This window comes from Sapajus apella, unplaced genomic scaffold (assembly GCF_009761245.1).
Source record: "Sapajus apella isolate SASKATOON/1434 unplaced genomic scaffold, GSC_monkey_1.0 scaffold71, whole genome shotgun sequence".
NCBI classification, from domain to species: Eukaryota; Metazoa; Chordata; class Mammalia; order Primates; family Cebidae; genus Sapajus; species Sapajus apella.
In genome coordinates this window covers 4,911,467-4,934,568 of record NW_022437011.1, presented here as the reverse complement: position 1 = coordinate 4,934,568, position 23,102 = coordinate 4,911,467, and the positions used below count along the sequence as shown (strand labels likewise).

Here is a 23,102-nt window from a genome sequence, read left to right as displayed (position 1 = left end):
TCCTGGGGTCATCTTTCCGGGCGAGAGCCCCGCCCTGAAAAGCCTAATCCCTGAGGGCCATTTTAACTCCCGTGGGCGCCGGGTCCACCTGCTGCTGAACGCCGGGCTCGCCTTGCGGAGCCCGGATCGATGTGGGGCGCACAGGCGGCTGCCGGGGCCAGCCGAGCCCCCGCCCCAGCCCCGGGGCCCGGAGGAGTCTCCGCCACTACGCGCCCAGCTGCCCGCGAAGCACAGTGATCCGCAACTTGCGCCCGGCCCCAGCGGCGGAATGCGGCGGGGCTGGCGTTACCTTCGGTCGCATAGCTGTGGTCGCGCAGGAAACTGTTGTTGATTTTGCGGGTATCAATGTCCTCCTCCATTGACAGCAGGCTTACTTGCGTGGGAACCAGAAGCCGGCAGACAAGTATCCATGATCCCTCCCCGCAGCCAGTCTCACAGGAGAGGGGGGCAGGGGAGCCAGTGGGACTGCACCATGGTCCGAGCCTGAGGAGGAGACGGGGAGGCGGAGAGAAAAAAAATAAAAACCCGGCAATGGAGCTGTCACCTCCTCCACTCGGGTTCTGCGAGGCTGCGGCGGCTCCTCCCGCGCGGTGCGCTCACTCCAGCTCCAATTCCCAGCGAGGATGCTGTGCTTGCCTCCGCTGCCTCCGGGTGCCAAGATGCGCTGTGCCCCGAGGGGTCTGGTCCCGCCCGCCCGCCCGGGAGGCGCTCACAAGCGGGGCTGGGGAGATGCCCAACAGGTTCCCCTCGTTGGCAGCCGCTCCAAAATGCAAAAAAGATCCCTCCTCCCCCTGGGAGAGCGGGCAGCCGCTACAAAATGGTGCCTTTCTGGACCCGAGCTGCAGTGGCGAGATGGCAGGGGCAGGATTCAGGCTTGCCTGGCCGGGATGAGGGTGCTGGTCCCACGGGAGGGCGGCTCCGACGGGCGGGGGTAGGGAAGCTGGCGGGGAGCTGGGCAGGGCGCTGCGGCCGGCGTCAGCGCACTCACCCTCACACCCACACGCGCGCACTCGCAGCTGCTGCTGCTGCTGCAGGAGGCTGGTGCATTAAAGGCGAGGCTCCTCCCAACCGCGTCAGCAGCCCCAGGACTCTTTCCCAGCAGCGGTGGTGGCCGAGGCAGAGGCTGCGGCTGCTCTTTGCTGCAGTGGGGCGCATGCAGCCGCGAACCGGCACCTGGGCAGCAAGCAGCTAGCTTGCAGGTTCACGTGGAACGCTTAGACGTGCTCTTCCAACCTCCTCTCCTCTCAGGCCACTCAGCTAAGGGCCGCGTCTACGCTGACACCTTAGAGCCCCTAGCTCACCGCCTTTCTCCGGACACCTGCACTTGAGGACAGCAAAGAGAAGTAGGTTCCTTTGGATAGTCAGGAAGTCTACATCCAGGTCCCTTTTGCTTACCCTTATATGATGCATGTGGTCCCTTGGTGAAGTTAAAGGTTAAGGTTTGGGGCTCCAAGCTTCAGAAAAAGAGGAGTGAGTGGAAAGCGCTGCTCAGAGCCTATCTTAAGCCTTCTATACTAGCAATAGAAGGGAGAGCAGGAGCCAGAACTTTGTAACTGACTCCTCCATTCCTATGAGTTAAATATCTTCTAATTGTAGGAGGCTGGTATTCAATAAAGCATTTGTGTCTGCACAGGTGGAGGAAAGCACATGGCTGAGTTGTGAATGTAGTCAACAGGGTCAGGCTGAAAAAGTCCACTCTCCCTTGCCCTTTGCACTTCGTTGTGGACAATGTACTGCAGCCCCTCTGTTAGGTTTTGCTTGTGCAGGAACACCTTCCATTTGCTCTCAGCATGGAAGATACACTGAAGCACAGGAACATAAGCATAAGAGCCCTGTGCCCAGGGAACCACTGCTACCCGGGGGGATTTTCAGGTAACCAATTAATACAGAAAAGAGACCTGTCTTCCCACTTCAACTAGGAAAAAATATAGAATTCCACCCCCACCCATGTTTTCCCAAATTTCAAACTCAACTTTTGAAAGAAAATAGGATCATCATTATTATGAAACAACCAAAAACATTTAATGAAGCAACCCAAATCATTAGAAAGCCAATGTGGAAAAGGCATTTCCTAGGTTTCATCTTTTAGAAGGTATTCATTTCAATGGGTATCACAGCAGAGAGAGACATCAGCAAATGTCTTGCTCAGTTAAGCTCCGCAAGTTTAGCTAGATGAGCCCAGAGGGACCTATGAGTTAATTATGTACACACAATGCTTCGACTAACACAATTTAGAAAGTATTTGAAGTTCAAAAAAATGGAAAAACAAGTCCTTAACTGATGTTGGGAATTGTCATTAGATTTCCATGCAGTATGGATACTTCTGGTACATAGAAAATGGCATCATCCCCATCTTCAGAAAGTGACTGCGTATCTCTGGGAGAAAAAGAGTAGAAATGTTCCTTGACATAGTTTTTGTTTGTGTGTATGTGTCGGGAGGGAGTTCAACTTTCAATAGATTCCAGTTTATTTTCATCTGGTGGTTAAGGCTTACACACTTGTTTGTTCAAAATCCACATTTGGAATTTTAGTAACAGGTGAAGATGGGTACAAGTTGATTTAATCCACTTCAGTACCAGTTGTCCTGGCTGGTTCTTCCATGAGATGAGATGCATCTATCATCAAGGTCTAACATTCAGTCCTTTTGTAGTTACACAGTCCAACTTCTCTTGGAGACTGGCATAATCTGGAGTAGGAGTGGGGGAGGGGGGTGAGTGGGGCCAGGGAAGCTAAGTTCATCTCTTAGTGAATCAACATGATGAGAAGACATTATGCCTTCAGTTGAAATGACCTTAAATTGTTTCAGGAGGCCTTGGAATAGTATTTGGGAAAATTTCTTCCTTATCTTTCTGAATCATGGGCTAGATTGAGACAGAGCTGTGTAATGAATCAGGTAGGCCCAGGCTCATTGTCCAGGCTGTGCTTGAGGAATTTTCGCCCTGTCGCCCAGGCTGGAGTGCAGTGGCACGATCTCAGCTCACTGCAACCTCCACCTCTCAGGTTCAAGCAAGTCTCCTGCCTCAGACTCCTGAGTAGCTAGGGCTACAGGTGCCCACCACTGTGCCCAGCTAATTTTTGTACTTTTACTAAAGACGAGTTTTTGCCATGTTGGCCCTGCTGGTCTCAAACTCCAAAGTGCTGGGATTACTGGAATGAGCCATGGTGACCGGCCTCACTAGATTTTTCATATTGACTAACTGGCACTTAGTAGATCTTTAATTATATTTGTTTGAGACAAACATTTCTTAAACAAATGAATAAATTGCTGAATATCTCATTTTAATATTTAGGGTTCATACCTCTACCCTTCTTAAAATTCATACTAAAATAATCTGTTGAGATCTGGAAATTTTCTAGATTCTAAGCCATATTCCTATTGAAATAATTGTTTCTATTTATTCCTGTACACATATACATGATCAAAATTTACTGAGCACTTAACATATGCAAAGAATTGTTCTGGCCGGGCCCGGCGACTCATGCCTGTAATCCCAGCACTTTGGGAGGCTGAGGCGGGTGGATCACGAGGTCAGGAGATTGAAATCATCCTGGCTAACATGGTGAAACTCCATCTCTACTAAAAATACAAAACATTAGCCCGGCGTGGTGGCACGTGCCTGTAGTCCCAGCTACTCAGGAGGCTGATGCAGGAGAATTGCTTGAACCTGGGAGACAGGGGTTGCAGTGAGCTGAGATCGGATCACTGCACTCCAGCCTGGGGGACAGAGCGAGACTCCATCTCAAAAAAAAAAAAATGTTATAGGTGCCAAGGATATAGATTTATATAAAACAGAGATCCTTTCTTCATAGAACTTAAATTCTATCATCTAATTTTAATAACATGAGCTTTCTTAGAAATACAGCAAATGCATTCTATATCAACTGACTATAGTGCAATGTTAAGTGCTAAGGATCCAATATCAGGCAGAGCTAATTTTCTGTCAATTACTTTTGTTTCCTCAAGGAAGTTACAAGATCTCCCTAAACCATGGTTTTCTTACCTATAAATTAGGAAGACGAATAGTATTTATTTCATAGAGTTGTTACAAGGATTAAATGAGATAATATGTGGAAAGAATATACTTCTATTACTTTGAGTATTTACTTTCACCATCATCACCACCATCAAAGTTCAACAAATGTACAAGTATTTACTAGGTCAGACACTGGGATAGGATCAGAGATTCAGCAGAGATTCAGTAACATCAGTGCATAAGATGTAGTCAGTCTCTGATGTCATAGAACTTAGTGTCTAATTTACAGTTTATGTAAAAGGGGCCATAGTCTACAAAGGGGGCAGCAGAGGGAGCTCTGAAAGACTGGCCTATTTCAGGCTTATGCTTTTGTTGTTGTTGTTGAGACTGAGTCTCACTATAAGGCTAGAGTGCAGTGGCACAATCTCGGCTCACTGCAACCTCCACATCCGGGGTTCAAGCGATTCTCATGCCTCAGCCTTCCAAATAGCTGGGATTACAGGCACACTCCACCACACCCAGCTAATTTTTGTATTTTTAGTAGAGATGGGGTTTCACCATATTGGCGAGGACAGTCTCGATCTCCTGACCTTTCCCCAGCTAATTTTTGTATGATTAGTAGAGATGGGGTTTCACCATATTGGCGAGGACAGTCTCGATCTCCTGACCTTTCGATCCACCTGCCTCAGCCTCCCAAAGTGCTGGGATTACTGCGCCCAGCCTCAGGCTTATGCTTTACATAGAAAAGGCCAATTACAAATACACAGCCTTCGTAAGTTACCCAGCTCAGTATGACAGCATGTGGACACATTCTTTTTTTTTTTTGGCCACCCTTGTTATGGTCCCTTTCCCCAACACTCACATACCCACTCCTCCTTCCTTAGGCTAATGCTTCCTACCCTGGAACCTTTTAGGTCATCCTGTCCAATTAGCACATTAAATATCTACAATTTTATTAAAACCTTTGACCTAAGCCAGTCTGGAGATTCTTAACAGAGGCTTTAGGTGTCAGACAGTCCTGGTTTGTGTCCCAGCTCAGGCACTTATAAATTGCATGACCTTTGGTGAGTAATTTAACATCGCTGAAACTCTATATTTGCAAAATGGAAGAAAACAATAGTTTCTAGTTCACAGGATTGTTGGGTGGCTTCAGAGGCAAGGTAAGGAAAGTGCTTAATCCAGGTGTGGCTCAGAGCCAGGCTTCACTAAACTGACTGTTCTTCCTTTTGCAGTACTTCATGAGATCTCCCATCTGCAGAGAATTGGAGAGATGCACTCCGAGTCAATTGTTCATGTGAACAGAAGTGACCTAGAAACCTTGGTATTACTGCCTATCAATCTGCCTTAATGAACAGCTGGAAACGGGATACATGAAATTTTATCATCTTGCAAAAGGCCGTTTATAAACCATGAAGACGTGTGCAAATGAAAGGAATTAGGATTATCTTCTCTTGGCTTTCACATTATATATGTGCAGACCTAGTCACATTTCTCTATTGTGGAATCATACGGAATTTCTCTCTATAATCACTAAGAACCAATTGCACAACTCTCTCTCTAAGGTGGTTTACGTGCTGACTGTCCAGAGGATGATCTCTTGAATTTCTAGCAAGTTTGCAATTCCTGTTTGTGCATGCTACAACATGTAATACCACATAAGTGATCCTTTAACATGGCATTTAACCTGGGAAAAGAAAGCAAAACCTCTTGCCCTCAAAGTGTCTGTTGTATTAATTCTAGACTCTGGACTCTTAATGGATTTTACCATGTAAATGTTTCTGCAACTGAAATTTAAGTACTGAGTGACATCGTGTTGGTAGCTTAACATCAGAAATCTGCCATGGTAGGATATTTATATTGTGGAAAATTAAAAAAAAAAACTATGTAAATTCAGGTTTTTTTTTGAGACCCAGTTGTTAAACATTTACCAGTCTACCAGTAGAAACACATTACTTCCTGATAGATCTTGCCCTCTTCTCTGTTATCTGTGCAAAGTCCCCTCCAATTTGAGTATACTAAGTCTCCCAAGTTGTGTCAGTTCCAGAGCATTCCCCCATTCAACCAAACTTCTGCCATAATGTTAAATAACTCTTAAAATCCTACCTCTCCCTGAAGCTTTCCCACATCCATCAGAGGAAATCTGATGCCCTGTCTGATCCTTTCCAGGCTGAAACTGAAATTGCCATGGTAGACTTGTGAGTGATTGCTTTTATAAGGCTCCTAGACCTGACAATGTAAGGAATGTTTGCTCATGCCCATTCTCAAGGAATCATTCCCTTTGACTATTCAGGTTCTATTGTTACCTTGCTGTTGGCCTTGATTTGCCTAAATACTAAACAAAAATATCTGCTGTGCGTGATTTCATTGACAACTCTTTTTCTTATCTAGTTAGAACACTGATGCAATGAGAGAAAAGTTACAAAACTCAAGAGTCCAGATCTGAGAGCATGAGATAAAACATCCTCTTTTACCTTTTCTCATTCAGTGGTTTTAGAGTTAAATTTAGGCTGTCCTGTACAAGACAGTTTTTAGTTTACTTTATATTTGTTAAGTATAAGGTGAGGATTTCCACCAGTTTAGCAATACTCCAGGGATACACTTAGTACCTGATTACACTCCTCAAAGTAAAACTTTAGTGTAATTTAAACAAGAATAATATTGGGAAATGTCTTTCAAACCTTTAAAAAATATATCAAGAAATAACACTTTACAGAATTTATTCTAGGAAAATAAACATGAATGTGGGCAAAAATTTAGCCATAAAATTATTTCTAAAGAACATTTCCTATAATCATGAAAAACTGGAAACAATTCAAATGCCCAACAAAATAATTTGTTAGGCAAATTATAACAGGTTCATTTAATGGAAAATTATTGATTCATTCACAAAATAATAATAGTTAACACTTACTGAGCATTTATTATGTACTAGGCACTGGGCAAAGGGCTTCACTTGCATTATCTCATTTAATTCTAACAACAGCCACTATACAGTAAGTATCACCTCATTTTACTGAGGCTAATAGATGCAAATAATATACCTAAAGTCAGAGGGATGACACCCTGGCTCTGACCCATGATCTGTATCTAGAGCCCATGCTCTTAACCACTGTGATTTGAGCTACTTTGAGTGTGTGTGTGTGTGTCTATTGGGGTGGGTTTAGGTCACAACAGAATCACCTGGAGGTCTCTTTCCAAACCACTCACCACTGGATTCTTACTTGTCTCTCTTAGGGATGAACAGTCTCTCAGCTGAAAATCACCACAATTTGTGTGGGTGAGGATGTGGCAGAAATCAGAACCCTCAAATCCTACATCACTTACGGGATTCTGTAACAGTATACCCACAAATAGTTTGCCAGTTCTTCAAAATGTTAAGCACAGTTACCATATGACCCAGCAATTTAACTTCTATGCATATACTGAAGGGAATTGAAAGCATGTGTTTACACCAAAATTTGAACACAAATGTTCATGTAGTAGCATTATTTATAATAGCCACAAAGTGGAAACAAGCCAAAATTCCATCAATTAATAAATGGATAAACAAAATGTTATACGTCCATACAACAGAATATTATTCACCTATGAAAAGGAATGAAGTATTGAAACATACCACAACATAGATGAAACTTGAAAACATTATTCTAAGTAAACAATGTCAGATACAAAAGATCGCATGTTGTATGATTCCATTTATGTGAAATGTTCAGAACAGACAACTGTTTAGAGAGAGAAAGTAGATTGGTGGTTGCCAGGGATGGAGAGTAAAAAAGAGAGGATGGGAATGACCTTTTTAGGATTTCTTTTTGGGGTGTTGAAAATGTTCTAAAATTAGATACGGGCAATAGCTGCATAACTCTGAATATAATTAAAAACCACTGAATTGTATAGTTGAAAAGTTTGAATCTTATGGCATGTGAGTTACATATCAATAAAGCTGTTATTAAAGATTAAAAAATCATTACTATCATAAACCACTGTTACTTATGGGGAGTATGTTATATCTTTAAAATATATAAGTGCAGAAAAGCTTAAAAGTAGTGACAAAGATAGTTGTTCACATTATGATTAAAAAATCATAAACCAGTGGCTCATGCCTGTAATCCCAGCATTTTGAGAAGCCAAGGCAGGTGGATCATGAGGTTAGGAGTTCAAGGCCAGCCTGGCCAAGATTGTGAAACCCGTTTCTACTAAAACTACAAAAATTAGCCAGGAGTGGTGATGGGCTCCTGTAATTCCATCTACTTGGAGGCTGAGGCAGGGAATTGCTTGAACCGAGAGGTGGAAGTTGCAATGAGCTGAGATCATGCCACTGTCCTGCCCTCCAGCCTGAGCAACAAAGCGAGACTCCATCTCAAAACAAACAAACAAACAAAACTGTAAAATAAAATGAACCAACTGCTACAATTTTTTAGTTAAAAAATGTGCATATGCTAAAATGAATGTATCAAAATATTAGCAATGGTTATGTATAGTTTTCTTTTGTGTTCATGTTTTTTGTTAAAAATATTTTAGAACATGTATCATTTTGTAGTTAAACAAATATAAGTATTTTTTAGTGTCATGAAATACTTCATAGGATGAAACATTTATAGAGAAAATTAAAACATTTTCTTCACACCAGAAAGTCAAGAGACACATAAAGTAATTTGGGTCACATATGAAAACATATATGTGACCAGAATGTATAGAACAGCCCTGTGCAATAGAAATATAATGCAAATGACATTTATAATTGTAAATTTTCTAGTTTCCACATTAAGAAGTGAGGAACAAACATATGAAATTCATTTTAATATATTTATATTTGAATTTTTTGAAAGTAAAATTATCTTATTTAATATGTCAAAAATATAATTTCAACATATAATCAATATAAAATTACTAATGACATATCTAAATTATTTTTTAGGCCAAACCTTTGAAATCTGGTGTTTTACACTAAAAAAAACTCTCAAAACTAGCTACATACATTTCTAGGGGTCAGTAACCACAGTTATCATATTAGACAGCAGAGGTACGAAGGAACTATATCAAAATTTTATTCCATTTGCAAAAAGAGTTTTAATGTGTTCCTTCAGAAATAACTTTTCATCTACTAGGAACTCAAATGTAATGCTAAAACTGAACTAAGTAACAGTAATCTGATGAGCCTCAAAACTATTTAAAGTTATACAAACTATAGATGAAAATATATATAGACATACCTATCTATATATATTATGCAGAAGAGTAAATTTTAATCCAATCTGCATTTTCCCCTAAAACTAAAAAGCTGAACCTGACTTCAAACTATACTACAAGGCTACAGTGATCAAAACAGCATGGTATTGGTACCAAAACAGAGATATTGACCAATGGAACAGAACAGAGGCCTCAGAAGCAATGTCACACATCTACAACCATCTGATCTTTGACAAACCTGACAAAAACAAGCAATGGGGAAAGGATTCCCTGTTTAATAAATGGTGTTGGGAAAACTGGCTAGCCACATGCAGAAAGCAGAAACCGGACCCCTGCCTGACGCCTTACACTAAAATTAACTCCAGATGGATTAAGGACTTAAACATAAGACCTAACACCATAAAAACCGTAGAAGAAAACCTAGGCAAAACCATTCAGGACATAGGCATAGGCAAGGAAGCAAGGACTTCATGACTAAAACACCAAAAGCAGTGGCAAAATAGCCAAAATAGACAAACGGGATCTAATTAAACTCCAGAGCTTTTGTACAGCAAAAGAAACAATCATTAGAGTGAACCAGCAATCAAAAGAATGGGAAAAAATTTTCGCAATCTAACCATCTGACAAAGGAGTTACATCCAGAATCTACAAAGAACTAAAACAGATTTACAAGAATAAAACAAACAAATCCATTCAAAAGTGAGTGAAGGATATGAACAGATACTTTTCAAAAGAAGACATATATGAGGCCAATAAACATATGAAAAAATGCCCATCATCACTGATCATTACAGAAATGCAAATCAAAATCACACTGAGATACCACTTCACGCCAGTTAGAATGGTGATCGTTAAAAAATCTGGAAACAACAGATGCTGGAGAGGATGTGGAGAAATAGGAACACTTTTACATTGTTGGTGGGAGTGTAAATTAGTTCTACCACTGTGGAAAACAGTGTGGTGATTCCTCAAGAACCTAGAAATAGAAATTCCATTTGACCCAGCAATCCCATTACTGGGTATATATCCAGGGAATTATAAATCGTTCTGTTATAAAGACACATGCATGCATATGTTCACTGTACTGTGGCACTATTTACAATAGCAAAGACCTGGAACCAACCCAAATGCCCATTGATGATAGACTGGACAAGGAATATGTGGCACATATACACCATGGAATACTATGCAGCCATAAAAAATGATGAGTTCATGTCCTTTGAAGGGACATGGATGAATCTGGAAATCATCATTCTCAGCAAACTGACTCAAGAACAGAAAATCAAACACCACATGTTCTCACTCATAGATGGGTGTTGAACAATGAGAACACATGGACACAGGGAGGGGAGTATCACACACTGGAATCTGTTGGGGGGACTAGGGGAGAGACAGTGGGGGGTGGGGAGGTTGGGGAGGGATAACATGGGTAGAAATGCCAGATATAGGTGATGGGGGGATGGAGGCAGCAAACCACATTGCCATGTATGTACCTATGCAACAATCCTGCATGATCTGCACATGTACCTCAGAACCCAAAGTGCAATAAAATTATATATATTTGTATATCAGAAGAAAGAAAAAAAAACCTAGAAAGCTGAATAAATAAAATACAAAAAGACCAAGATTCTAAAAGTAAGATGGTACCATATAACAAACTCAGACAAGAAAGATGTAATATGTTATTCCATCACTGTAATAGCTACCATCCTAATAGTTCAACTACTTAATTCAATACTTATGTCTTCATTTCCAGCTAGGAGAAGTAGCCAAATAGCTAGATTTCATTGCCAAAAAAGGAATTTTCATCTCTGAAAATTTGGACATTTGGACACGATTATGACCACTGAAGATAGAGAAATTTAAAGGCACAGTTGGTAGCCATCTAGTTGAGAACCATTAATAGTCTTTTAGATTGTGCTACTAGAGATAATTTTGTGGACACATGATCAGTGGATTAATTTCTGAGGACTTATTGAATTAAATATTTCATTGTCTTTAACTCATACACGCAAATAGTGTGTGTGTGTATGTTTTTAATGCAATTGAGCATTCTCTCCTTCCTAATACGGTTTCTTCACTGATTCCTGGGCACTGCTCTGTCTTTATTCTACTATCTCAGTGTACACTTCCCAAGCTCATTTGGTAGCCCCTCACTGCTATGACCTCTAAATGTGTAACTACACTAGAGTTCAAAATTAGACTTCTCTATCCACATTCCCACAGCTTGCCACTCACATAACAACCAAACCCTAAGTCTGAACTTTGAGCACAAACCTCTCTCCTGACCTCCAGACAATATCACCAGCAGCCAAGCTGATATTTCACAGAGTATCTACAAGGCATCTCAGTCCCTAATTCTGCCTTACCAAACCCTGCCTCGCCCTCCTGTTCCTTCATTCCACTCTCTCATTCCCCACACCTTTTCAATCCTGCCTGCCCTAACTTTGAAATATGTCCAGAATCAACCATTTCTCACCATCTCCACTACTGCTACCATGCTCCAACTATCATCCTATCTCATCAAGATTATTTCAATAGATTCGAATCTCCTTCACCCCCAACCCCTACAGAGTAATTTCCAAGCAGCAGGCAGAATGGTCTTTTTAAATGCAAATCACTTCATGTCACTTTTCTGCTCAAAGCCTTTTATTGGCTTCCTACACATTCAGACTAAAACTTTCTTAAAATGCTGGAAAGATTAAGCTCCAGCTATAGCTCTGATTTTTTTTTTAACTTATCACCTGCAGCACCACCAAATGTCACCTCCCCTCCCACCACCACACCTATAGACATGGGAGGAAGACAAGACAGGAAGACAGGAGAATACTCTCATTCCAAGACCTTTGCATCTGCTGTTCCCTCTCTTTCAGACACCAGCATAGCCCACTGCTTTACTTCTTCAGCTGTCTGTTCCAGTATCAGCTTCACTGGGATACCTTTTCTGACTGCTCTGTATAAAGTAAATTAGCACCTCCATCTCTGCCCATCACTCTCTATCCCTATATTGCAACTAGACTGTATATATTTGTTCAGTTTTGGTTATTACACCAGTAGAACATAATTTCCAGGGAGACAGGAACTATTTTGTTCCCTGCTTTATATGAAGTACCTGGAACGGTGCCTGGCACTACTAGTTATGCTAATATATCTTCTGAAAGAATAAAAGAGTGAATTATGTGTTTGCTTAATAATAAGGATCAATCTTGAAGGAAAATTAATGAACAACAAACCTAGGATGCTTATGTATTTAAGAATTTACCCTTGCCCGAAGAGAGGCTTGACTTTTGCCCTAGGCTTTTTGGAGGTAATCTATATGATATATAACAGCATGTCTTTGCTTAGGATGAGGGCTGGCTCCAGTGGAACTTAGAGTGGGGTTGGCAATAGCAGAATGACCTTGTGACTTAGGGTGGAAGCTTTGGGTCACATGGTTATCAGGGGACATGAACACGAAGTTCAATCATGTATATAATCAATCAGTCTATCAGGTCTACATAATTGAGATCTGATAAAAACTCTGAATATGAGGCTCAGATAAGCTTTGTTGGTTGATAATACTCTATGCATATTGTCACATGTCAATGGCAGGAGGGTAATGCATCCTGAAGAAAACTGAAACTTTGCCCTTCGAACTCACCCAGGCTCTGCCTTATGTATCTCTTTCTTTGGTTGATTTTAAACTGTATCCTTTCCTTATAAGTCATAGCCATGAATATAATCACTTTCAGTGATATAGAGGAGTTCTGTGAACTCCTCTAGTGAATTATCAAAACTGAGAATAGTTTTGGAAACCCCCTGAATTTGCAATTGCTGTCAGATGTTAGGGCAGTTTTGGGGATTCTACCCTCAAACTTATCAGTTGTCTAACTCTAGGCAATGCTAATCATACATCTGGCAAAGTTAAAGCTAAAAAGTGGGCTTAGTATTAGGTCTAGTCCATCATTTTGCTGATGAGGAAAGCCTGGAGAAAAGATACAACTTGGCCAGATTACCTGGTAATCTGGTGACAGATGAGCATGAAAACTCGTGTCCTGAATCCCATGATCACATCCACCCACACACAATGGCTCTTCTTAACTTTGTTTTCGGGCATATGCACCACTTTTTCTTAAGAAGATTAATACAAATTTATTGGACAATTAAGTTGGCTTATCTTTCCAGTATGTTAAGGTCAGTGTCGAGGGGAGAAACTAGCACCGTCTTTCAAAAGTCACTAGGGCCAACCCTGGACAAAACTGTAACATAACACAGTTCCTCTTTTCTCCCTTGCCTCTGCTTTTAAGCCCTGTGGTGGGCCAGGGAAGTGCTGCAGGAGGGGCTGTGTCAATCCCACTGAGCCATAGCTGCAGACGTCTGGGTAGGAAGCCTTTATGCTCATTGGGAACCAGTTCTATTATCCTTTGCCTACACCATTATGGTCTGCCACACTCTCCTTCTTTGGAGGAAATCTGAAAAGCATAGGCAGTTTTAGAAGGTTTAGGACACAGCACATGGTAAACTTAGCTCATCATGTGAGAAACATGTTGACAAATTCAAAGCATTATGCAAACAAGGTTGTCACTCTGGCCATTATTGCACTAGTGTGATAAGTTACAGGAGCCAGAATTCAAGAGTTAGATGGACCTTGAACTTGTAAGCAAGGTTGTATATATTTTAAAACTCAACAAATATGTATGGAATAAATATAGAGTGAAAATAATGATATTAAATATCTCGTAAATAGAGACCTTTGCAATTTCCATTTGGCATCTGACAGCCCTACAAGGACTGAACAAAGGATGAAAACTGAAGTTTATAAATTTACATTTGAAAAGCAGCATAGGCCCTGAGCCGTGACTTTAACACTTTAGGATTGTAGATCCTGTAGAGAGTTTAATGATGGTTTTGTATTCTCTCCCCAGGAAAACAACAACAGCAACATAGTTTAGAGCACTTCCTGCTTCCAAATGTTGACTCATTATGGTCTATTTCACAGATAGGAAAAGAAGACAGAGATTAAAAAATAAGGCCTGGGTCCAAAGAAAAGTACAAAGATGGGTGCAAGTTCAGAATTACAGTGCTATTATGTCCGCAGCATATTCTTTCACAGAGAATAAAAGTGGCTCTCACAGATATAGCACTTAACAGGTAATGATATAAGGCCAGATATGAGTCTCCTTTTTCTATGATGGGTCAGTAAAGTATAATAGGCAAATGGCTGGCTTTTGAGAACCAGGCTGCTTAAGGTTAAATCTTTACTGTGGGCAAGTTTCTTGTATTATTATTATTATTAATTTTTTACTAAGGAAAATTTCAAGCATATGTAAAAATAAAGAGAATAATATAATTAACCTCATGTACCCATTGATTATCAATTCATGTCCAATTGTATTTTTAAAATTTTTTTATTACACTTTAAGTTCTGGGGTACATGTACAGATCATGCAGGACTGTTACCTAGGTATACACGTGCCATGGTGGTTTGCTGCATCCATCCTCCCGTCATCTACATTAGGTATTGCTCCTAATGTTATCCCTCCCCAATGCCCCCACCCCCTGCTATCCCTCCCCTAGCCCCTCCACCCCCCAACAGGCCCCAGTGTGTGATGTTCCCCTCCCTGTGTCCATGTGTTCTCATTGTTCAACACCCACTTATGAGTGAGAACATGTGGCGTCTGGTTTTCCGTTCTTGTGTTAGTTTACTGAGAATGATGGTTTCCAGCCTCATCGAGGTCCCTGCAAAGGATATGAACTCATCCTTTTTTATGGCTGCAAAGTATTCCATGGTGTATATGTGCCACATTTTCTTTATCCAATCTATCATTGATGGGCATTTGGGTTCCTTCCAAGTCTTTGCTATTGTAAACAGTGCTGCAATGAATGTACATGTGCATATGTCTTTATAGTAGAATTATTTATAATCCTTTGGATATATACCCAGTAATGGAATTGCTGGGTCAAATGGTATTTCTGCTTCTAGATCCTTGAGGAATCACCACACTGTCTTCCACAATGGTTGAACTAATTTATACTCCCATCAACAGTGTAAAAGTGTTCCTATTTCTCCACATCTTCTCCAGCATCTGTTGTCTCCAGATTTATTAATAATCACCATTCTAACCGGCATGAGATGGTATCTCAATGTAGTTTTGATTTGCATTTCTCTAATGACCAGTGATGATGGCATTTTTTCATATGTTTGTTGGCTGCATAAATGTCTTCTTTTGAAAAGTGTCTGTTCATATCCTTCGCTGTTGGCAAGTTTTTTAATCATGTTTTGTTTAAATTTCATTTGTGAAACAAAGATAATAATAGGATCCACTCATAGGGTAGTTGTAAAGATGGAATGAAATGCCTAAAGCTACATGGCACATAATACACACCTAATAAATGTTCGCTTTTGGTATTAGGTGTTGGATACTGTCATGTTTATGAGTGCTGTCATTGTTGACATGGATGCTGGATTTATTCATATGTGTAGTCCTCATCCTTGAATTATGTTAGGAGATTTGCTCTTTTAAATTTTGTTTAACTCAAAGACATGATTTCATTATAAACGAGTATGAAGCTTCATGTCAGTGGGCTTATAATGGAGGCACATTCATTCAACATCAAATTTTTATTACCTGCCTACTATGTGCTTAGCACTAGGCCATCTAGTTGCGTGTGAGGAGCTCATGACTTGATTGCAAAGATAACAGTTATAAGTCATGTGCAAATAAGAGACCAATCAAGTGTGAACTAACCACAATGTAAAAACGTAGAGGCCTCTAGTAAAGTGAGAATAGCATTGAAAGATAAAATAGATGAGTAGAACACCTGACCTAGGCCTTGAAACAAGACTGGCTACATAATTTGTAGGCCCCAAATCAAAAAGGAGGAGTCTTTTGTTCTTAAAGTATTTGGAATTTTAAGACAGCAACAGCCGTGCATTAAACCCAGCATGGGACCCTTCTAAGTGTGGGTCTTAAGCCACTACACACGTCACATGCTCTGCCTTGAAGGATGGGAAGACTCATGGAGAGATTACTGTCATTAGCAGAGTGACACTTTCCAGACTGTCAGTCATACCATTCATATGCCTCTGTGCCCTTTCTTGTACTTTTTTCTCTGAAGCAAAATGTTTTTACTTACTTTTTCAACCTATGCAAACCCTACCTATCCTTCAAATCTCAGCTTGAGTCTGAGCCCAGAGGGAACACAATAGAATAAAAAGAGCCCCAGACTTGGAAAAGCAAAGGTCACTTCTGCATTCCATCAGCTCTGGAACTATGAGCAAATTCGCTTAACTTCTCTCATACTGGGTTTGCACACATGCCACACAGGGGGGATCAAAAGGCATCACAAATGCAAAAGAGCTTTGAAATAGCAATTTCTCATATTGACACAGAGATTTATAATTTTCCTGTGAAGCTTTCCCTAGCTTCAACAGGCTACAAATAGCACTGGCTGAGTGTCCAATGTGTGATTAAAACATACACGCACACGTGCACATGAGCACCTGCCTGTCCCTCCCACCACCTCTCTCTACTTAGCATATATAATTTTGCTGTCTTATTCTCTTTTGAACTTCTTAAGATTATCAAGCCTTCAGTCTTTACCCCTTCCAAGTCACCCTCCTCATGAAGTCAGTATGATCTTTCTAACTCATGTTTCTTCACTTCCTAGTGTAAAGTTTTCTAAACCCAATAGCACAGAATCAGTGTCTTCTGTGGAGCTTATTAATCAGTGTTCTTGGAAAGAGGTGCAGAGTTTGAAAAAAATGCCTCATGCTATAGCTCTCTGTCGTAGATTCTTTTCTTTTTTTTTTTTTTTTTGAGACGGAGTTTCGCTCTTGTTGCCCAGGCTGGAGTGCAATGGCGCGATCTCGGCTCACTGCAACCTCCGCCTCCTGGGTTCAGGCAATTCTCCTGCCTCAGCCTCCTGAGTAGCTGGGATTACAGGCACACGCCACCATGCCCAGCTGATTTTTTGTATTTTTAGTAGAGACGGGGTTTCACCATGTTGACCAGGATGGTCTCGATCTCTTGACCTCGTGATCCACCCGCCTCGGCCTCCCAAAGTGCTGGGATTATAGGCGTGAGCCACCGCGCCCGGCCTCTGTCGTAGGTTTCTAATGCACATATGAAAGCTCTGAGAGATCCTGCTATAAAAAAGTTAATTTAACTTTGTTCAAATCAGAACTTTTAAATATTAATTTGTCTATATTTACATTTTATAGGATATTTGTGTTCTGCAGAAACGTTTTATCAAATGCTGGCCTGGAATTAACATTCTGCTTGTTTTATGGACCCTCTATGATCTATTCCCACCCTAGGTTTCTAGTTCATTTTCTGTCACCCCCTTCACAAACCCTGTGCTGCAAAAACAGTGGACCATGTTCAATTTCTTGGAGAACTCGTAGCTCTGCACCTGTTGTGCTCTCTGCCAAGAATGTCTTTCCTGTCACTCATCCATCCATTTATTCCCTAGTGATGTGTTCCTCTTCACTTAAGACCCAGCTCACTTGCGCTATAAAGACGTCTCTGACATTTTCAGTAACTACTACCTCCTACTTCAGTAGTTAACTCTTCTAGAGAACTTCATATGTAAAAATGATTCCTGAGGTTTATTGAACACCTTCTTTGTGTCAATTATTTAGCTCTTACTGTGTTGTAGACAACCATCTAAGATGATTAAAATAAGGTCACTTTACAGATTAATAAATCCACTTATTTTTCTGCTGTTTGGGTGATGCCCACCATCCACCTAGCTGCCCCAAGCCAGAAACACAGAAGACAGTTTGAAAATCTCCCTCTACCCTACATCCAGTCAAGTGTCATGTCCTATAAATTCCAGCTTCCTAACAACCTTAATATCTGTCCACAGGCCAGATGCTGTGGCTCATACCTGTAAGTCCAGCACCTTGGGAGGCTGAGGTAGGCAGATCATTTGAGGTCAGGAGAACAGCCTGGCCAACATGGTGAAACCCCGGCTTTACTAAAAATACAAAATGAGAACACATGGACACAGGGAGGAACATCACATACTGGGGCCTGTTGAGGGGTGAGGGGAAAGGGAGGGAAAGCATTAGGACAGTTACCTAATGCATGAGGGGCTTGAAATGTAAACGACAGGTTGATAGGTGCAGCAAACTACCATGGCACATGTATACCTATGTAACAAACCTGCACGTTCAGCACATGTATCCCATAAATTAAAGTAAAATTAAAAAACAAAAAAAGTTAATCAGCATGGTGGTGGTGCCTCTAATCCCAGCTACTTGGGAGGCTGAGGTATGAGAATAGCTTGAACCTGGGAGGCGGAGATTGCAGTGAGCCGAGATTTTGCCACTGCACTCCAGCCTGGGCAATTAGAGTGAGACTCAGTCTCAAAACAACAACAGCAAAAATCCGTCCATATCTATCCATTTACACCGCTACTAAGTTAGCCTGGACCAGTATCATCTCTTGGCTGTGTTCTTGCAGTAGCTTCTGAGCTATTCCATCTCCATGTTGCCAAAGCGTGATCATTTCCTAAAGTGTGGATCTGATCACACCAACTGCCCTGCTTAAAGTTCTTGCTTGAGTGCCTTCCCATAACTCTTAAGAAAAGAATCCAAGACCCTTAATACAACGTAACGGATCTTTAAAGACTGGCTACTGTCTGCTTTTCTACCTATATTTTATTATTAATTAGGACCTCATAGTCTGCACAGGAAACCTTGCAGATCCTATTGTGATTTATAGGCCTTGCCAAACATTATTTTGCCTCTGGGCTTTTAGTTTTATTTTTGAGAGAAGATCTTGGTCTGTCACCCTGGCTGGAGTGTAGTGGCATGATCATGGCTCACTGCAGCCTTGACCTTACAGGTTCAAGCAGTCCTCCCACCTCAGCCTCCTGAGTAGCTGGGACCACAGGCATGCACCACCACGCCCAGCTAATTTTTGTATTTTTAGTAGAGATGCGACCTTCCTATGTTACTCAGGCTGGTCTTAAACTCCAGGTTTCAAGTGATCTGGCTGCCTCGACCTCCTAAAATGCTGGGATTTTAGGTCACTGCCCTTAGCCTGCCTCTGAACCTTTGTACACAGTTGTTCTACTTCTTGAAATTTTCTTCCATATCCTCCTCACTCTGCTTTCTAAACATAGGCCAAGGATAGTGCTCTTCCTCTAGGGCCCATAGCATCTTGACATCTTTTTCTCTATTGTGAGATCTTTGGGGCCAGGGCTATATCTTAATCACTGTCTTACCTGTGCCTAATATGGTGCCCGCATAGAACTGGAATGGAGTAGTCATTTGTTGAATCTCTGAATGAATAAATGAGTAAATGAAAGCAAAGCTAAAAGGACAGTGTGGGGTGTTACAAGAAAAGGAATTTAGAGCTTCACTTCACACATCCTCCTGCCTTTGTCTTCTATGTCAAAACACGTTGTCCTTCTTTCAATTCCCCAAAAGCCCCACTTGAAGAGCCTTTGCATCTTCCAGAGTGTTTCTTCCTCATTCACCCATAGTTAATGTCTCTTTATCCTTCACATTTCAAATTAGTCGTCTTTTCAGGAGAAAAGAATTTTCACTGATGCAGAAGAGTCAGCCCGCTGCAATACTGCTCTCATAGCACCTAGTGTCTCCTTCATTACTCTGACCGCAGTGAAGTTCTACATCTATGTCTACGAATGTTCATTTAGCAAAAGTTTCCTCCAATAGACAGTAAGCTCCTGAAAGAATCATGTCTGTTTTTTTATTCACTATTGGATTCCCAGTGCCTAAGTAAGGACACACAAAAGTTTGTTAATGGGTGCATGAATTAAAAACAGCAGTTTGAATCTCATGAGCAGTTTTTTATTTCACCGCCGTGTACATGCATAGTGCGGTTCAGTGGTAATGGCTGTTTGTTAAATGAAAGACTATAACTGATTGCTTTCCCCAGTTTATAAACAGTTGGTAACTAGTATGCTTGAGATTAAAAAAAAATCTGTTCCTATGAATTTAGTAATGTTTGCCTATTTTCATACTATTTTGTACTATGTCTATGGCTTCTCTTGAAATAAATATTAAAAGAATTCCATTGTCTAGTTCCCGGAGTAGACCTCATTAGGCAAATAAAGAGGCGCAAGTCCATCTCCACCACAGGAAGGACAATAGCTCTAATTCATATATTCCATAATTTCACATAATTGGAAGACATTCAGATCTGTCCTGTCACAGATTGGTCAGTGATTCTTCAATAAGAAATTATGAAAACTGCAAAACAAACAGTCCAAAGGGGTCATTACTGTTTGACAATTCATCTGGCTAGATAATATTGTTTAAGTGGCCGCCTGGCTCTGTTTGACCTTAAACAAAAGCAGAGGAACTGAGAAATACATTAAAGAAAGGGTATGCTAAGGCTTGTGGAGTTACACAAACTTTGATATCTCTGTGAAGAAGTGCTTTTGTTCCCCCATAATTTTAAGAAGAGGGTAGGCAATGACATTTTAAAGCCAGTTTGCCTCATAATCAAATCATCTGCAATTTGATAGGTGCTAACCCAGTGCCAGGCATTATGCACGTCTTTGTGTACACACTAACACTATCTCTCATGATCACCCCAAAGGAGGTAATTAATATTAACTATCATTGAGGCAACTGAGATGCAGAGACCTTAACTATCTTAGGGAAAGTAGAACATGACAGATGTGGGGCTCAAACCCAGCATGATTTGACTCTACTCAGTAATGATTCCACTTACATTTCTCTTTGCAAATTTCTATTCCAGCTTTCTACTCAGTAAGTACATACTAAGTATTTGTCAAAAAAAAAAAAAAATCAAAGTGTCTTCATTCCCATAACTATTTGAAAAGAACGCCTAAATAATCAGCAGAATGGTTTTTCTCTTAAAGAATCTGTTCAGTTTGAAATGCCCCATGGAGATGAGATCTTACAAAATGATAAATAAACCTTTAGACATTTTGTTGTTTAACTTTTTTAAAGCCCATTTTTCTTTTTTTCTTTTTTTTCGGTGATTCACTTTCCTGTTACTCAGAACATTACACACCTACACACATCAAATAAAACTGAATATTCCAAGATTTAAAGGCGTTAGTGGGGTTGTCAATTCATGAAAGCAGAGAAGCTGTTTAGTATAATTGGAGAAAAGTGTAGGCTCAGACTGTCAAAAAAGATGGCGTTTCTACTTGAAAACTAAAGTTCCAGGATATAGAAGAGAACCAGCTAAGAAGTGCTGGCTTAGCCTCTTGAGAAGGTAATGATCCTCCTTGATTTAGAACAAGCAGAAAAAGAAAATTAAGGTCAATGATGAACTGAGCATATATTTGTCATCTCTTTTTCCCAGCATCTCTTTAAAATGACAGTAAAGAAGCAAAGTGGATACGGGCTCAGAACAATGAAAAGAATATAATGAGGGTAATTAAGTGAACGATGCATTTCACGTGTTTCCGGGAGAAGAAAGGTAAGTGGCGGGATGATGACAGATTAAGGGCACAGCCAAGGAGGGCCCCCATCTACCTTGCAAAAACCTAGAGAGAGTTAGGATTTAGAAATGCCGAAGATGATGTGGGATGAGGGGTGAAAAATGAAGCAGTGTGAAAATGGATTCACCTGCCCCCCATTCCCACTGCTTAACTCTTCTCATCACACCCTGGGAGGATACAATAAAAAGTTTTTCCTTTTGAGAGAAAATTAAAATGGTTTGGGGTGGACTAAGGTCACGAGTGTGGGAGTTAGGTCTTCAGAGCAAAGTGCTTTGCATTTTGGCATGTAGGGACTACAAAATACAAGGTAATCTCTGTGCCTACTCACTGCATAATGAAACCCACCAGTTGGTAAGTCCTATTCATATTCATTTGACTGTTCTATTGATTCATTCTCACATATGACTGGGCAATAGAAGACCATCTAGTCAATTGAGTAAAACCTACAATGGGAGGGGGGAAAAGACCGAGATAAACAAATATAAAAACACATACTGGAGAAAACAGAGATACTTTTAGGGACAGAAATAAATAAATCAATTCTAATTTGTATGTAAAGAAAAATTTAAAAAGAGAATAAATCTACAAATCAAGAACCTGATGCTATACAAAGAAGGAAAAAGTAGAGAATAAGAAAAAAACTCATGGAATTAAAAAATATGGCAAATTTGTTTTAAAATTATTAGAAGGTTAAGCTATACAGGTCAAGAAATCTCTTAAAAGGTAGGAGAGGGCAGGCATGGTGGCTCATGCCTATAATCCCAGCACGGGTGGGCAGATCACCTGAGGTCAGGAGTTAGAGATCAGCCTGGCCAATATGGTGAAACCCCATTTCTACTAAAAGTACAAAACTTTGCAGGGCATGGTGGTGAGGGCCTGTAATCCCAGCTACTCAGGAAGCTGAGGTAGGAGAATTGCTTGAACCTGGGAGGTGGAAGTTGCAGTGAGCTGAGATCACACCGCTGCACTCCAGCCTGGGTGACAAGAGCGAGACACCATCTCAAACAAAACAAAACAAAACAGAACAAAAACAACAACAACAAAAAGATAAAGACAAAATATTAGAGATAATAAAATTAGGAAATTATTCTATGAAGCCTAATATCCAGCTAATAGAAGTATCAGGAAGAGAGAATTAGGAAATCAAAAATAGGGAAATTATTAAAGAAATATTTGAAGAGCTATTTTCCAACTGAATAACACGAGTGTTCAAGATTAAAAGGAGCTCTTTGTAAATCCACATTGGTTATTTTAAAAGACCCACAACTACATAATCATTGTGAACACTAAGGATACAAAGAAGGTTCTCAAGTTTCCAGGAGGAAAACACAGCCCACGTCTATATTGGTAACTATCAGATTGTCACTGGAAAATTTCTTCATTGGTCCCTAAAAAACAATGAAACGACGACTTCAAAGTTCCATGAAAGAATGACTCAAACAAGATTTCTAAACCCAAGCTACCTACCAATTGAGTGAATGGCTGGGAAACCTGATATTTATTGAG

At 40.6% G+C, this 23,102-nt stretch overlaps 1 protein-coding gene across 16 annotated transcripts in view; it reads right to left on the bottom strand.

Moving 5' to 3' along the window:
* The window catches only part of PPP2R2B (protein phosphatase 2 regulatory subunit Bbeta), a 504,947-nt gene that overhangs the window by 297,816 nt on the left and 184,029 nt on the right, over window positions 1-23,102 (bottom strand). For 6 of the 16 annotated variants that reach the window (XM_032250313.1, XM_032250317.1, XM_032250324.1 and 3 more), the window contains one exon: window positions 290-483. The exons of 5 other annotated variants lie outside the window; for them this stretch is intronic. In XM_032250313.1, the coding sequence (XP_032106204.1) occupies window positions 290-483 (194 nt within the window). Of the gene's footprint in view, window positions 1-289; window positions 484-878; window positions 1,355-1,395; window positions 1,439-23,102 lie in introns of those variants that run through there. 5 more of the 16 variants (XM_032250326.1, XM_032250320.1, XM_032250321.1 and 2 more) reach the window with 4 other exon arrangements.